General features: G+C 45.6%; 1 protein-coding gene across 1 annotated transcript in view; it reads right to left on the bottom strand.

Moving 5' to 3' along the window:
* Positions 1–2113: 2113 nt before the first annotated feature.
* LOC147663737 (phospholipase A2 inhibitor and Ly6/PLAUR domain-containing protein-like) overlaps positions 2114–15903 on the bottom strand; it is a 52873-nt gene continuing 39083 nt past the window's right edge. The window contains exon 6 of the mRNA XM_086950238.1: positions 2114–2244. Coding sequence (XP_086806364.1) covers positions 2114–2244 — 131 coding nt within the window. The remainder of the gene's footprint in view (positions 2245–15903) is intronic.

Below are 15903 nucleotides of genomic sequence, written 5' to 3'. Positions count from 1 at the left end.
AGGAAGGTGGATTGTGGGATAGCACCAGGAAGACCTCCGTCGACTGCACATCATCTTTAGCATCCTTGAGCATATTCTGCATCCTGTATCCCTTACAGTAGGACCACTACATAAAAGTGCATGTCAAGGAGCCACTGGCATCAATGGCTGGACTGAAGTCTGCCTGCCTTGCTGATCCCTTCGATTGCCTCCAGCTGGAGTTGGCCTCCAAGAGTAACTCTAAGGAACCGCATTCCACTTCAAAAAGTACCAAAGTGTAAAATGTGTTCATTTGCCATTGATTATTCACAGTTAAATGATAATTCTTTATTTGTTATTTCTTGTAAACTCCATCTCTCCGGATTTATTCCATTTTTTTCTTAATGAATTAATAAAAATATACTCTATTTATTTTTTTTAAATCAAATTTCTTGTGTTGAGTTTCTTTCTTCTTTAAATATGTTCATTCTTTAATTGCTATATGCCTATATGCCTGAGTGCTCAGACCCACAGATACCCAGATACCCAGGGATGAGCAAAGGTTTAACAAACAAAACCTGAATGGTCATAAAGGGGTTGGTAGTGTACTACATGTTGAGGACACACAGCTGCAACATACAATGCATCTCATTTCCTCACAGTCACTCATATTCTGGTGTTGGAAATGTTTTGACTTATCTATATTACTCCCTTCCTTCATGTTTTAAAAAAATATATATATTTTGAACTCAAGGGAAGTTTCCAAACCGGTAAACTGATGACATTGTCAAACGTTCTAAGATGTCCCCAGACCTAATACTTTCACTTTTTATCCCCAGTCATGGTAAGGAGATTTACGATTTGTCTGAAAGATTTCATTTTGCCTCTATCAACAAAATATTAAGGTGTAATCAGCTAAGAGTACCGAGCTTCCCGAGCTGAGACTTAGTTGTCACAACCCCCAATGATTGCTTGGACTTTCATGAAGTTAAATTCATGGCAAAGCTAAAGTCCACCATTTAGAAGACATAGGGCCTGACTGAGACAGGTTACTCCGTCACAATGATTATAAGTCTCCCATCCGCCAATAGATCAATCCCAGAGGATTTAATGGAATTTATTTTTCAGCAGACGGGATATCCATCACGGTAGTGATATCCGTCACCTGTCCGCTGAGATCTAAATCAGGTCCATAGTCTTAAACTTCACTCAGGTTCAACCTACCCTCCATTGGACTCCACCGTAATATCAGTCAAGGCATCCACCATGTCATGACCACAGTGAGGGTTCCATCAGAGGTCTTGAGCATGGACAGGTCTAACTGATAATATCAGACTCTGGGTCTTCATTCTGTTGCCTGCATTGCATTGAAGGTCCTTCTTTAAAGCTTCATCCTGACTGAAGTAACTGGTCTATGTTGCTGTGTATTTACCTTCATTCCCTTTACACCTCAGTCATTAAGCACCCAACCCTGAGCTAGCCAATAAAGACACAGAACCATCATAGTTGCAGCGGTGTGAACTAATGTTTATTCATTTTGTTCAACGTGCAGTACAAAGGGGGTCTATATTATTTTTCTATTTTAGGTTATAGCTATAGCACAAAGCATGCTGAAAAGGATTAAATGGCACATATAATTGGAGATATGAATTAATAACCAAGTGTTCTTGTATTTTGAAATCATCAAAACAAATGTGGCAGATATTGTCCCTTGCTTTATGTTAGAAGAGGTATTCAGTTCTAAAACCAAGAAGCAGAAGAAAATCAGGAATGGCTGTCTATGGCTACTCATGGAGCCAAAATGAGTTGCACATCTGGAAAAGCACCTTCTGGAGCCATAAAAAAGCATAATTGGGTGATTGCATGGCCTGTGCTTGGATCACTCAATGCATGAATCTAAGATAAGCCTCTGAGATGCCCAGGTGCATAAGATGGCTGAATAGAGAAGCCACTGGCTAACAGCATTCCGGCCTGGATTATACTAACAACATTGGCCACTTGTACACTGTGTCTCAGAGAAGCTGATATGAGTTCATATGATTCCTCATCACAAGACCAGTCACTGCATTCAACATTCTTGTATAGATTTTGGGAATGTTTATATTGACAATTACTAAGCTGGAGTCGGAGTGCCTATGGGCAATAAACAAAGGTCTCACACTTTCAAGGCTGCGGAACACTTTAAAGCATAATCGTGGGCTTGTGTTCCCGGCAGGTTAAAAACTCCAATTTTGCAGTAGTCTGGAGTAGTGCATCCTTTCCCGCTATATGGTCTCACAGCGTCACCTGTACAAAAAACACAAACAATAATCAGTCATTAACATTGCTGTCAGATCAATGTTTTCTGCATTTAGGAAGAAAATCTCTTCCATCCCAGTGCCCAAGGTCTCAGATTGGCTGATGGACCACAATTGTAATTCATGGAAGCCACCTGGGCCTGGTTACAGGGCACCTGAATGGTGTTACTGATGGTCCATACATGTCCTCATGATGGGACATAAGAGCAAGGAGCAAGACAAGGACACAGTCCGCCTGACTTGTACGTAATAGTCTCAGCTAAATATTTCGTACAATGATCATCATATTTTTTGACAGAGATTATAAAAGAAATAATTCAATTTTATAAAGTTTTTGAACTCTCACATTTGATTAAACTGAACCCAAGACTTCTCGGTTGTTGTTATACAGAGGACATTCAAGGTGATACAGCGCTTAACAACACAGTACACCCCGTTCTTCTACCATGTTACATTAGTGAGGTGCTAAAGTAGAATGGATGTAAACCCTCCTACCAATGAGAACCAATATAAGAACATAAGTCTCCTAGCAATATAATATAAACAGTTTTATTGTATTCCTATGTTTTATCTTTTTATTTGAGGCTGGCAGAAGAAATCAAATAACAATAAAAGACAAAATAATACTTTGTTGTTGTTAATTAAATGCAACCATGAGGTGTAACACCTTTGTGGCAGAAATTATGTTTTTTTTTATTATCTCTTTGTGCAAACTCTGATGTTGGACTTAATTCCAGCATGGAAGACTGGCCCAGAAATCAATCATGCCCTAATCCTCCCCTATCAGCCCAATAAATCACTTCGCTCATCAAATGCCTTTCTGGCAAAAGTCCCTAGGATCTACAGAGCTAGATCAGGAGGCCGCTCTTTTGCCTACAACGCGTCCAGGCTGTGGAACACCCTTCCATGTCATCTGAGAAGCAACTCCAATTTGGCAAGTTTCCGTAAACAGCTCAAGACCTTCCTGTTTAACTAATTCGGAGCCCTCCTGGACCGCCTCTCTGGAAGACACTGTTCTGGTTTTAGCGCCTGAACGCCTTAGGGCAACTGCTGCGCTTTATAAAACTGCTTTTCATTTCATTTCATGCAACTTAAAATACCACTGCACCTCAGTGGTGTGTTAATGAGTTTGAATTCTCAGAAATAGCTGAAACATCTATACATGTCAGGTGCGTCATGGCTGCGACTGACACCAGCAGTTAATTACCGAACCTTTACATGGTGAGAATTTGAAGAAAAGTGGAAACTGTTAGTAAAGCTAGAGTTTCACCTTCCAGCTTACCTGTCACTCACCACCTTCCATATCTGCTTATTATTTCAGAGGGTATTGTCCTTTTGTGAAGGGCTCCCTTGGAATGTCCTGTATTATGGGTATGCAGTCATAGCACAAAGGTAAGATTTGCACAGAAGGAGAGGATGGTATTATTTCGCAACTATGTATTTATCCTATCATCTCTTCACCCATCAGGCAGAACAACCAAAAGCCTTCTGAAAAGGAATCTTGTAGATTTATTGTGCTTAGGGTTTGCAGTTATAAGGCTGCGTATCAACTGGCATTCTGGAGTTTTGGGAAAATAGAAGACATATCAACATAGTACGGAATCTATTCACATGATGAGGAATTGAGTTCTAGTCCTAAATTTGGAATGGATTTGACATCATGTCACTCTGCAAAAGCATAATCTCTCCTGCTTGTAAACAGTATCTGGCAGCTACACCTATTGTATTCACTCTTTCAATTACCTTAAATTCTGTAGATGATTGGAATGGCTGAATACATTATCAGTTGGGGAGAGGAATTGGCCTAACGGCTAGGGTGGTCCTCCTTTAATCTGGGGAACTGGGTTCGAGTCTCAGCAATGACGCTGAACATCCTGTGATTCTGAGCAAATCACTTAATCTCCATGTGCCTAACAAAAATGAATGTGTCCCCATGTAATGCAACTGGTGCTATGTAATGCACTCTGATACCCGATACCAAGTAAAGTTTGTGCTATATAAAAAAACTCCGAAAGTAGGACTGTGTAACCTGATTTTCCCAATCAGTGGAATTAGTCACTAACTTTTTAATATTGATACTATATAATGTGCCCTGAAATTCACATGCCGGGCAATTTCGCATTCAGGCAAATTTTTCAAAAGGGTTTCTGCTTTTTTAAATGTGCTCATATTTTTACCTAACTCTACTCATGACAACGCTTTGCATAGAACAATGCCATTTTATCAGCAGCCAGCACGAGAGGACTCTATCTCCCAGGGTGCCAAGCAGCAGGAGCCGCTAACACATGTAATTCATGCCAGGAGGTGCTTATAAAGATCTCCAGGGTCCTGCAGCATGGGACGTGCCATTTGCACAGCACAGCGCCATTTTACAGCAGCCTCAAGGGAGGACTCTATCTCCCATGGGGCCAAGTAGCAGGAGCAGCCAATGCATGTAATTTGCTCCAGGATGTGCTTAAAAGGATCTCCAGGATCCAGCAGCGCAGGAGGAACGCGGGAGTCAAGCCAGCGTGTCCGGGCCAAGAGGGAGCCCATTTGCCTCAGTTCGAGACTGGAGGAGGCTACGCTGGGCCTACTCTCTTCGTTGCTCTTTTCCACCCTCCTTAACCCCTTCGATGCGGCCGCGATTCCCCTGCTATGCTGTAAACAGCACGAACAGGGGCGGGCAGTGACGAACCCCAGCCGTCATCAGCACACGAGCACCGTAGTGCATGACGGCTGGGGTTCGTCATGAGCATGGAAGGGGTTAACCCCCAGCATCATGTCATAGCACATGTGACCATCTTCCAGTTCCAGTGGCAGAGGAGCTTGGAGGGATAAAGCTACCCTTATATTCATTTTCATAGACATCTGTAAATTGTTAACTGGTTACCGGGCTGTAGTATTAGGTAATTAAGGGACTTTGTGTCCTGTGTCCAGAGCCCCCAGGCCTGTGTGCTTAACCGCCTGTGTGTGTAGCAGTGGACCTTAAGTTTGGTTGTTCTTGTATTGAAGCCCGTCACTCGGTCCATAGACCTGGTTATACCATGGGGAAACATAAGGTGACTACAGACCCGGGGAGGGCCACGGTAGGCACTATAGTGACTATGAACTCGTTTTTGCAGCGGGCCACAGTAGTGCTCGATAAGGAGATAGAGCTGGAGAACAGGCAATCTTTCTAGGTCACCCATAAATGGTCCTCTTCCCATGTCTATAGGTATACTAATGCCTGTGGATAGTGCTGATGAATCACCAAATAACCCTGGGGTGCAATAACCCGTCGGATTGAACAGTTGCTCAATTGGCCACCAGTTACACCTTACATCCACCATTGTGGTTAACAGTTCAAGGTGGACAATGTACCTGTAAGTCAGAGGCATGTGGTAGACACTCCTGTTAATCATCCGATTAAACCAACAGCTGCTGGATTTGCTACACAAGGGAGCCCAGGAGGTGTTGACTCAGTTAGGCAAGGGTCAGACACAAAAAGAAAGGGCCAAATATCTGGGGGAAAGGCAAAAGACCAAGAACTGATTTGACATCCCAGAAGTCCCCAATCAATCAATCAGGTAGATCTGATGTGCATATTATAATCCTTCCAGGACTCCTTGAAGGCTATGATGGACTCCATATTGGCTTCGTTATTACAACGGTTGACCTTGATTGAAACAGGACTTCCTGACCTGAAATGCAGTTTACCCCCTAAGTGTTGAAGCTGTCAACCTGGAATCAAGGCCATTAATAGCTCCCCAAGCAATGGGTTGTCCCCCCATGGAAGCCCCACACTCAACACTAGGGAGTTTCCATCTTCCCCCTAAGGTCAACAAGGGGCCAGGCATACTCCTGATAGGTATTAGCTTCTTCCCGGATCCACACAGTGTCAAATTCGGGTGCAGACATTTGCTTTGTGGAAACATTTTCTACACGGATCACCGCACTCCTGAGAGTAATATAGCTAAAGAGCCATTTCAGGGGGGAAGGGAGGTCTTTATGCAGAACCTGCCTTTCATACGTCTGCCAGAAGAATCAACACCATATGTTTTGATCCTGGGGAATGTACCAACTCTCCCTCAGGGCGTTAAGTAGGATTATTCTCAACTGAAAAATAAAGTCTTCTATTGGTTATCTTGTAATACTGCTCTAGGAACGTAGGTAGAGAAAAACATTGATGTGATACGAAGGCTCAACTGGGGAGGCAGTTCTTAATAATCCTGTAAGGGCGATTGTGTGAATATCAATTTTAATAGACCCCAGATTGCAGAAAGGATTTTGGTTACAACTACAAATAATTGTTCCTCTTTGTCTCAAGTTGTACATCATGGCCCTTCCTCTCAGATTTATAAACCTGAGACAGTTTGGGCAGAGTTACATGACAAACATTCCCAAGACTCTAGCCAACATGCAGTTGTCACCATATTCATCTTTCAGGAACTCAAACTCAAATGTATCTCCCAATCCAACCCATATGTATTGGCTAGCACAAGGAGGGCAGCAGTCAGCTCTAGCCCTTATGGAGCTAGCAAACCATTTTCTACCCTTGGCTGCCATGGACTTTTGTGATTGACTCAGTAGTCCTGCTCTCATGGATCCAGTGTTATTTACCTCCTGGCAAGTAACATCATGGCAAAATAATAGGACTCCAGGTGAAATTGATCGCTAATGGTGCATTGCTGGTTTAGCCAACAAGCACTATGACCAGTCATGGATCGTATTTATAAAACAGTTCTGTTTGGTTTTCTTGCAGGAAACAAAGCTGTTTGAAAGTAGTTTACCACTGGTGGGTTATAAGTCCCTTTTTGTTCCGGCTACCCATTCACCTGCAGGAAGATCAAGAGGTGGCCTTGCAATTTATATTTCCCTGGCAGTAGAATGTAATATACGGGCTCTGCCAACGGAAAGTCTGTGTATACATTCCCTGGTACTTTGCAAGTGGTCTGATTAATTTTTATAATTCAATGTCCTGTGTCAAGTGTGTGTCTAATATTACTAAATTGGGCTACTTTTTAAGGAAACATCTTAATGTTGCTTTTCATTGCTGGGGATTTTAATATCTACCCATGTGATGACCCCTGGATCTCTAACCTGGCTAATCTGGGTTGCCCACGTGTAAGGGCAATTCATTTTGAACATTCTCTACAAGGAGATACATTGAATGGTTTCCTTCATGAATTTGACTCATTGGCCCTCATGTTTTCAACCGATCCCCGCAAAAAGGCCACTGTTCCATCTTTTAATGGGAGGGGTGGTGGCACATTTATAGATTTTACACTGGTATTATCGTCCTTACTTGATTTATTTGTAGAATCTGTTATTCAAGCCAGTGTACACAGTGACTGTTTGAGTTGCGGGTCTCTATTTGGCAGAGGTAGGTACCTTTGACCAAATAGAGAGACTTGCGTCTAGTCGGGGTAAGTGGCTACACTCCTAAAATAACCCCTGCTCACCCCTATGTTAGCTTGGCACAAGCAGGCAGGATTATCTCAGAGGCTGTGTGTGAAGCATTTGTGAACACATTCAGTGATACGGTGACAACACTACAGATGGACACCACACAGGCTCTATTATAAAAGTAAGTATTTTTATATAGACTTAACACAAGACCAAACACCAAAAAATCCACAATACTGTACTCAAAAGTAGCCTTTAAATGGTAGGAAATAGATCAGTTCTCTTAAGATTGTAAATGCAACACTTTACTCTTAAAGTTCCATGGATGCGTAAAGCAAGCAAACAAAAGGGTCGCAGGGAAGGTGCTGGGTCGGTTCCTTGCACTCAGGGGAGTGGATGCATTGGTTCCTTACTGCTGCACAGGGGAGTTGATGCGTTGGGTTCCTACTGCGCTCCAGTATGATGCAAAAAGATGGCGCCTCAATGTGAAACTTCTCTCCAGTGCAATGTGGCAAAATGGCATCTTTGTTATGATGCGACAACGTTGATGCAATGTGTGCCTGCCCGACGGCGGTGCAGTAACTCGATGATCTTATGAGCCACAACAGGCCCTGCAAACACTTCTCCAGTGATGCGACGGCGACCTCTGCTGCGGCGGCACGCTTCTCCAGTGATGCGATGTGATTCGGTGATGCAATGGCAACAAAGGTGGCACGCTTCCTTGGTGATGCAACGGTAACTGCTGTGGGCGGCAATATGCTTCTCGTCGTTGAGTCGCGCTTCCAGCTCCCAGTGACACACAGTCTCTCAAAAGGTCCAGCACAACAGCAGGCACTTCAATTTCAGGGAGAACCTGGCTTGGCATTTTATGCTGGACTGTTCCCATGAGGCACAGACTCAAGATTGATTTGCGTATGGCCAGGTCTAAACTGGGGTTTCAATGGTGAGCAAAAGAATGATGGATTTAACCCAGATCTCTTGACTGGGGAGAACGTTTTGATTTGTTCTGCATTCCGTCTATCAATTGTGTGTATTTTGTTTGCTCACCCTAAGTGCGCCAGGTATGCCCTGACGTGGGTCCTGGGCTCACTGTGCCACTGGAATCAAGCTATTGTGGCTGAAGAGGGGTGAAACCCTGAAACTGGTCCTATGATGCTAGTTTCTAGTCCAGGGAGGACCTGGCTTGGCAGTTTGGGCTGTACTGTTCCCATGAGGCACAGGGTCAACACCTGCATGTGGCCAGGTCTAAACTGGGGTGGCATGGTGAGCAAAAGAATGATGGATTTAACCCAGATCTCTTGACTGGGGGGGAATTTTTTGATTTGTTCTGCATTGCATCCATCAATTGTGTGTCGTCTGGCACTTCAATTCCCAGCCAGGGAATTCAGGAGGGGAGCTGGTTGGTGAAGTCTTGTATCCCTAACGCATGCTCAAAGTGCAAGCCCTTGGAGATCCTTATTCAAGTTGATGAATAGCACACTCAGTACTCTTCTCCTTTCTTTGGGAAGGAAGCAACCACTGCCGGCTAACCCGCAAACACACAGCACAGGGGTAGTCTCCCTTCAGCTTCCTGGTTCTTCTCCTCAGCAAAGGTTCATCTTGATTTGCAGAAGTGAACTAAAGTTCTTGGGTCTGGGACCCCCTTTTTATACACCAAAATCCTTTGTCTATGAAGGCAGAGTGTTTTTGTAGCTAGTCCAAACTGGTTATGGGTGCATTCTACCAGTGTACACCTTCTTCTTTTTTCAGTGTGGTCCAGGGTCCTCAGACACATCACAAGAGGTGGAGCCAGCATTGTGGAAGGCAGGCACAGCCCTATTCAGGCCTATTCATGCCCAGGTGCTACTCCTCCCACCACTCCTCATGCAGTTAGGTCTAGTCAACCTGGCAGTACCAGACTACACATAGGCTCTGAAATGGCAGACCAGAGACACATTTTACAAGCTGCTCCGGAGGGTGGCACAATCAGTGCTGCAAGCCCACCAGCAGCATTTGATTTACAAGCCCTGGACACATGCAGTGCACTGTACTAGGGTCTAGGTCTGATAAATAAACCAAACTAGCCAATCATGGAGTCACTAATCCACACATCAATTTAACATACGGAGCACTTGCACTGTGGCAATGAATAGCAGTGGCACAGTGACCAAAGAACTAAAACCAGCAAAAACATAAGAGGTAACAGCAAAAAATTGAAGGGAGACCCACGCCAATGGTGCCATTTCTAACGCGTGTCCCCTCCAGCTGAAATGTGGAAAGAAGTACCCTACCTCGTGGTAATTCTCATAACTAAGGTGAAAGAATCTGGACAGACAATCAGCATTGGCGTGTTCTGTACCAGGGCGGTGTTCCACCATGAAGTCCATCCCCTGTAGGGAAATGGACCACCTCAACAGCATTGGATTCTCACCCCTCAACTGCATCAAACATCTGAGGGACCTGTGGTCTGTCTGAACCCAGAAGTGAGTCCCAAACAAGTATGGTCCCATTTTCTTCAGTGCCCAGACCACAGCAAATGCCTCACACTCAATTGCACTCCACCTCTGGTTCCATTTAAGTCCCCTCCTACTATTAAAGGCTACAGGTTGGTCTGGGCCCTCCTCATTCATCTGTGACAGAACAGCCCCCACACAATGCTCTGAAGCATCTGTTTGACCAATAAACTCTTTTGAGAAGTTGGGTGCCAGGAGCACGGGCGCTGTGCACATGGCATAATAAGCTTTTTGACAGGTGTCAGTCCAGTTCACTTTCTTGGGCTGATTCTTGGAAGTCAGCTCTGTGAAGGGTGCAACGATACTTCCATACCCCTCAAACCTCCTGTAATATCCAGTGAGTCCTAAAAAGTCTCTCACATCTGTCTGGGTCTTGAGGGATTCTCAAGACAGGATGGTCTCAATCTTGGGCTGTAGGGGTGCCACCTGGCCGCTCTGTGGAAAGTGAGCCCAGATTACTATCGATGCCCGGACTGCTGGCGCAAGTCGCCTCTTAGTTCCCATTCTGAGTAGTTACCAAATAAAGAGACGGGCGCTGGAAGCAGGAATACCAGAACAGGATTTATTACTCATGAGGAGAGCCTGTCATTTCGGACACGAAACACAGTGTCTTTCGGGAGGTGCTCTGACAAGTTCTCAGAGGCATCGCCTTTTATACCTTACAGAACATTCCTTATTGTAACAACGGCATTGTGAAACAAGAAAACGACATCCCCCTAATCCTCGTGTCAATCCCACCCCACATGCATCGACAATAGAAGCCCTTGACCTGCTGATAAGAGGAGGGGGTAATCAAGCAGCTGAGTGTTCCGCCGATTCTTTGGATGTGTGCGCCTGATCGTATCCCAGGGGGTGGGGAGGCCAGGATCAATAGTGGGTCCTTTGAGGAGGAGCGATTTCATACAATAAGGGGCAGTAAACAGTGTCTCCTGGCTTAGGTGATGGCCTCGGACATGTGTGGATAGTCCATCGCGGAGGGAGGGTTACTGACAGAGGGGTTATTCATGAAAGGAAAGGAGGTGTTGGTCAGGCGCGGCCGTGACTCCCAAGGACAGGGTCTTGCAGAAGAAGGAGGTTTATGACTTGTCCATGTGAGGGAGGAGGGGAGAGCCAGGGTGCGCACAGGGACAGAGTCGCACAGAGAGAGAGGTCTTATGACCCGCACATGAGAGAACGGGGGCAGTCAGATACAGCTGGGGGGGGTTATGTCAGCTGAGGCGAGGGATGCTTCTTCAAGAAGAAATGGGGGACTTTGCGTGGGTCGAGCAGGAGGGTTGCTTTTCGTAGCAGGGTCGCGCAGAGGGAGAGGGTTTCATGGTCTATGTATGTGAGAGGGGGGGGTTCAAATACGCGCAGGAGGGAAGCCGGGGATTCCGATGAGCGGGCAAAAGGCCATGGTGCCTAAAAAAAAATGGCTATCAGGTACAGGTGGGCACGGGCTTTTACTGGCGGAGTGGTGTGGTTAACGTACAGGGAAGGGAATGGGAAAGGGCAAATGAACGCTGCTTATGTACATCAATTTCGTTATTTTCCACAGTCGCCGCTTTTTACATAACAAAGTTCATTTTCCCTATTCTTCCTAGTAAATGGGCGTACATATAAGCATGTGTGGTTGACGAAACGGCATTTGTAAATACTAACACATTGCATATAATCATGAACAGTTGGTGTGATTGGCAGAATGCAGCACATAGGAAATTGCACTTGTTGGGTCCCTAACGTTCAAACGTACTACATAGCATAAATGCTTCTGACTTTCTCAAAAATGTGACCAATGAACATTTTGACCAAGTAATTGAGGGAGGAATTCAGTCCAAATAAGATCTCTTCGTCACAGTGTCTTTTTAGCAGTGAGCCATCACTGGTAGGCTCTAGTCCGTGTCCTTTCGTAGGCGCTGTTGAGCACAGGCGGTGGAGCTATAGGTCCAGCTCGGATCCATCCTTACGCGTTGCAGGGTGCGGTCAGTCCTCTGCTGTTAGACCACAGTCCTGTTCCCTAACCAATCCTTTTAGTGGCGCCTTATGCTCGGCACCTATATTCCTGTGGCGTAACCCCATTTCCACCTAAATGCTGTTCTTCCTTTCGACAAAAAGTCACGTGGAAAAGGGGGTACGGTTCAGTAGTCGATGAGAGAGAGAGAGAGCGGAGTGGGGTCAGATTTCCTGGGACACACCAAAGGGACCAAGGGAGCAATGGATAACAAGCGGGCAGGCCCATCAACCGGGCTTGAAAAGGGGGACGGAGGCTTCAGGCACGCGTCGGTAGGCGGACAGAGGTCTTCAGGACAGCCTTTCATCCTTTCGTTTACCACATTGGAGAGTGCTGCCTCGTCCCGTATTCCTGCTGTGCTCTGGCTCCACCTTTGGTCGAGGTCGCATGCGTCCCATGATCTGCAGCCAGGCTGTGTGTCACGTCCGACCCTTCTCCTCCGATGGTCATATATCTTTGAAGGGGTAAAAACAAGTTTTAGAGAACTGACAGGAGAAGAGATTTTTACATTCGAATTTCACCCGCAATCCTAGCACCTGGGTGTTATGCTCATTGGTCAAAGTCAGAAGTCTATTACCATGAAGTAAGTATGTGGGTATTTCTACTGTGTTTGTACCAAGTCTAATCGGCGTTCATTCATGACACATATGGACAGAGGTCAGACTCCTATCACTTGCGTATTTCATCAAAAATAAACATTCAGGGGAGACTCGTCCTTCTAACCCGAGCCTTAGCAGTCTTACATTTCCCTTTTTAGAGCCGGCTAACCTTTTAAGCAGAGCGGGGGTGCAATAATCGAAGGGCAGTGTTAACGCATTTTTCTCGAGGGGCGACAGTTGGTCATGGTCATTAGTTATGTATCGGGGACAGCAGCTGGGGTCAATCAGGTGGGGCGGGGACACTTCGGGCATTCGCGCTTTAAGTGAAAAAAAGGGTGGGGTAATTTGGGCATTGGGGTCAATCTGGACATTGGCTCTTGTTTTTAACGAACGAAAAAATAGGGTGCCATTGACATATAGTTCCCCTTTTAAGAAGGCCAGATTAGGGGACCTTAGTCGTCTCACCTCTCCTTTCTTTCTTAGCCAATTCGAGTTCATTCATTTTGCAGAAAGGAGGGGTAGTAATATGGCAAATTACAATCATTTTATTTTCTGTCAATTTCGCAGAACACCTTCGTGTTCGATAAGTATCCAATCAGACCGGTGTCAGCGGGACACAATTTTATATAAAAAGGAAGATGGAACAGGGGGACTCTCATAGAGAGTGAGAGTCGTCCGCAACCTAAACGAGCCATTCAGTACACGTATGACATGTAGAGAGAGAGAGAAAGAGAGAGAGAGAGAAAAAGAGAGAGAGAGAGAGATAGATAGAGGGGGAGAAAGAGAGAGAGAGAGAGAGAGAGACGTGTACGAAAATAGGTCATTTAGTGTGCTTACAAAACAGGACAGCAGGGGTTAGGTAGCACAGAGACGCGAACAGGGGGGAGACATAAACTCATACGGTACATACACACAAAACTTCAGACGAAGGAAGACAGTAAATGTATTACATGCAAAGAAATTCATGACAAGACATAGAACAGTTATTGGCCAAAAAGATCGGGCTGAGTTCTTTTTACCTAATCCTCCTTGTTCTTCTCGCTTGCTATTTTTGCGAGCGTTCTCAATTACTAATACTCATACCTCGGTCAGCCGGTCGGAAATTAACCTGGTCAAGCTATTGCCCACGGTTGGATCTTAAACCACTTTTGAGTGTCTTCTTTTGGTGGGAAGTTCTCCAGGCGGAGGCAACAGAGGGTATTGATCAGGAGTATAGCCGGACAGCTTGGTTATATCTATAAGAGGGTGAGAAGGAGGTGGTACATTTCGAACATCAACAACATTTCTACCTTCCCAGACGGGTGGTGCCTAGGTAACCCTTACCCCGGGACTTTTCCTTGTCCTTTCCCTATCTAGTTAAACGTCATAGCTGTATTATCTAACGTGCTAATTTCGAGTCAATTTCCGTCATACAGTACCCGTCAAGTTTCTATGTCAGTCCATCCTCCCAGTCGCTATGTTCTAAGGAGGAACAGTCATATCTAAGTCTAGCATAAGTACTATGCTCAAATCCCCTCCTTCCCTTATCGTCGGTCGTTCGATCATCGCTCTTCCATACTTCAGCCGACGTTCCGACGCGACCTGCAGAAAGAGAAGAAGAAGGGGGTGGGGGCAGCATTCAAAACACACCAACGAGCATAGATCCGAAAATGTTTTTACCTACCACATACTCGACCTATCTCCACGGGGTGCATTCTCTACCATCTCGGCGTTTAAGCCCAGAGGGACCAGTAGTGTTAGATAGATAATCATCGATGGTCTGCGTATCTACATGAATCACTTGATCGTGGCTTTTTAGGTCATGTGCAAGGGTGGTGGTCAAGTGGCATTTTTCGGTATCGTTTTAAGGGCGTCTGAAACACTTTTCCGGCTGTCTGTGACACATAATGTAGCTGCTAAGTATCGGACCCTTTTAACCTCCAACCTTAGTCATACTGCATGTATTTTACTTATGTCGGTGACAGTAGCCATACATTTCAATAACATTCATAAATACAAACGCTACGATAATATTTGCGTGTTCAAAAACTTTAATGAAAAGGTTGGCGCACAAATACGGGCCTACAACCCAGTGGGCCGGCTACGGAGCAGACTGGAACTGGGCATAAGAGGAACGAAGTCGGTGGCCATTTATTTCATAAAGTGCAGCAGTGCAATGAAAATCATATTGAACTTTCTTAAGGTGCACGTATAATGCGTGTCAAGCTTTCAATAATATCATCTCATTATCCTACTATTTACTCAAGACCTGCGTATATCAATTCATTGTTCAAATGCTCAATCAGTGCCTATTTCATACCAATTCATTGCTTCCAACACATAATTAGTACCCACTCTAAATCAGTTCATCGTCCCAGCACATAATCAATATCCATCTTATATCGCTTTCTGTTCCAAGCACATACTCAATATCCATCTTTTCTACTTTCATTGTCCAAAAACTGCATACATATCTTGGGGGCTCAAAGCTGAGCAATCAGGGTGCAACAAGGATTTTTAAAAGTCTCATTTTGTATCGGCGCCATTTTGGGCGAGGTCAGGCAAGTCCCAGTATAGTCAGATTGCCTCCACTGACTCGTAGTAGGACCGGAACCTTCCGTTGGTAGTTCAAAAGTTTTTCGCAATAGGGCAACAGTCTAGCAATATGGACCATCAGTCAAAGAGTGGGGAGGGCGGCAACTATCTTTCCTACCGGGTCATTCTGGTGTTCCACCGGAAATGAACAAGTCTGTATCTTTGCTGCATTTTAGCCATTTCCAAACTGAGGCTGGTGCCGGCAGGAGTGCGCCGACATCTCGTGGCTCCATCGGAGGACGGGGGGCGGGGGGGACGCCTCGTGGAGAGGTCGGCCCCCCTGGCTCTTTTAGAATCTTCAAGGTTGAGGAGCACAGGGCGTGTGCCCGTCCCGGGCACAGAACCGCTTTTTGATATGGACCCTCTTCAAGCAGGAGCGTTGGGGTGTCGCTGGAAGCCTCCACCTGGAGGGAGGTGGGGGAGGCTCATTCGCGCCGCCTCCCCCTTCCAGCGACCCCGCGCCGTTCTTCGGCTCCAGTGCTTCGGTATTGGCCGTGCCAGCTAATGAAGATGGGGGGGGGGTCGGTGGCTGAGGCAAGACACCCCCCCCCTTCATGTGGCGGGACTACCTGCAACTTTCAGGGGTTGCTGCTTGTGGCGGGACTACCTGAAACTCTCAGGGGTTG

This window comes from Lissotriton vulgaris, unplaced genomic scaffold (assembly GCF_964263255.1).
Source record: "Lissotriton vulgaris unplaced genomic scaffold, aLisVul1.2 SCAFFOLD_1366, whole genome shotgun sequence".
NCBI lineage: Eukaryota > Metazoa > Chordata > Amphibia > Caudata > Salamandridae > Lissotriton > Lissotriton vulgaris.
Note: the sequence above shows the minus strand (reverse complement) of the source record. Positions and strands in the feature narration are given on the sequence as shown.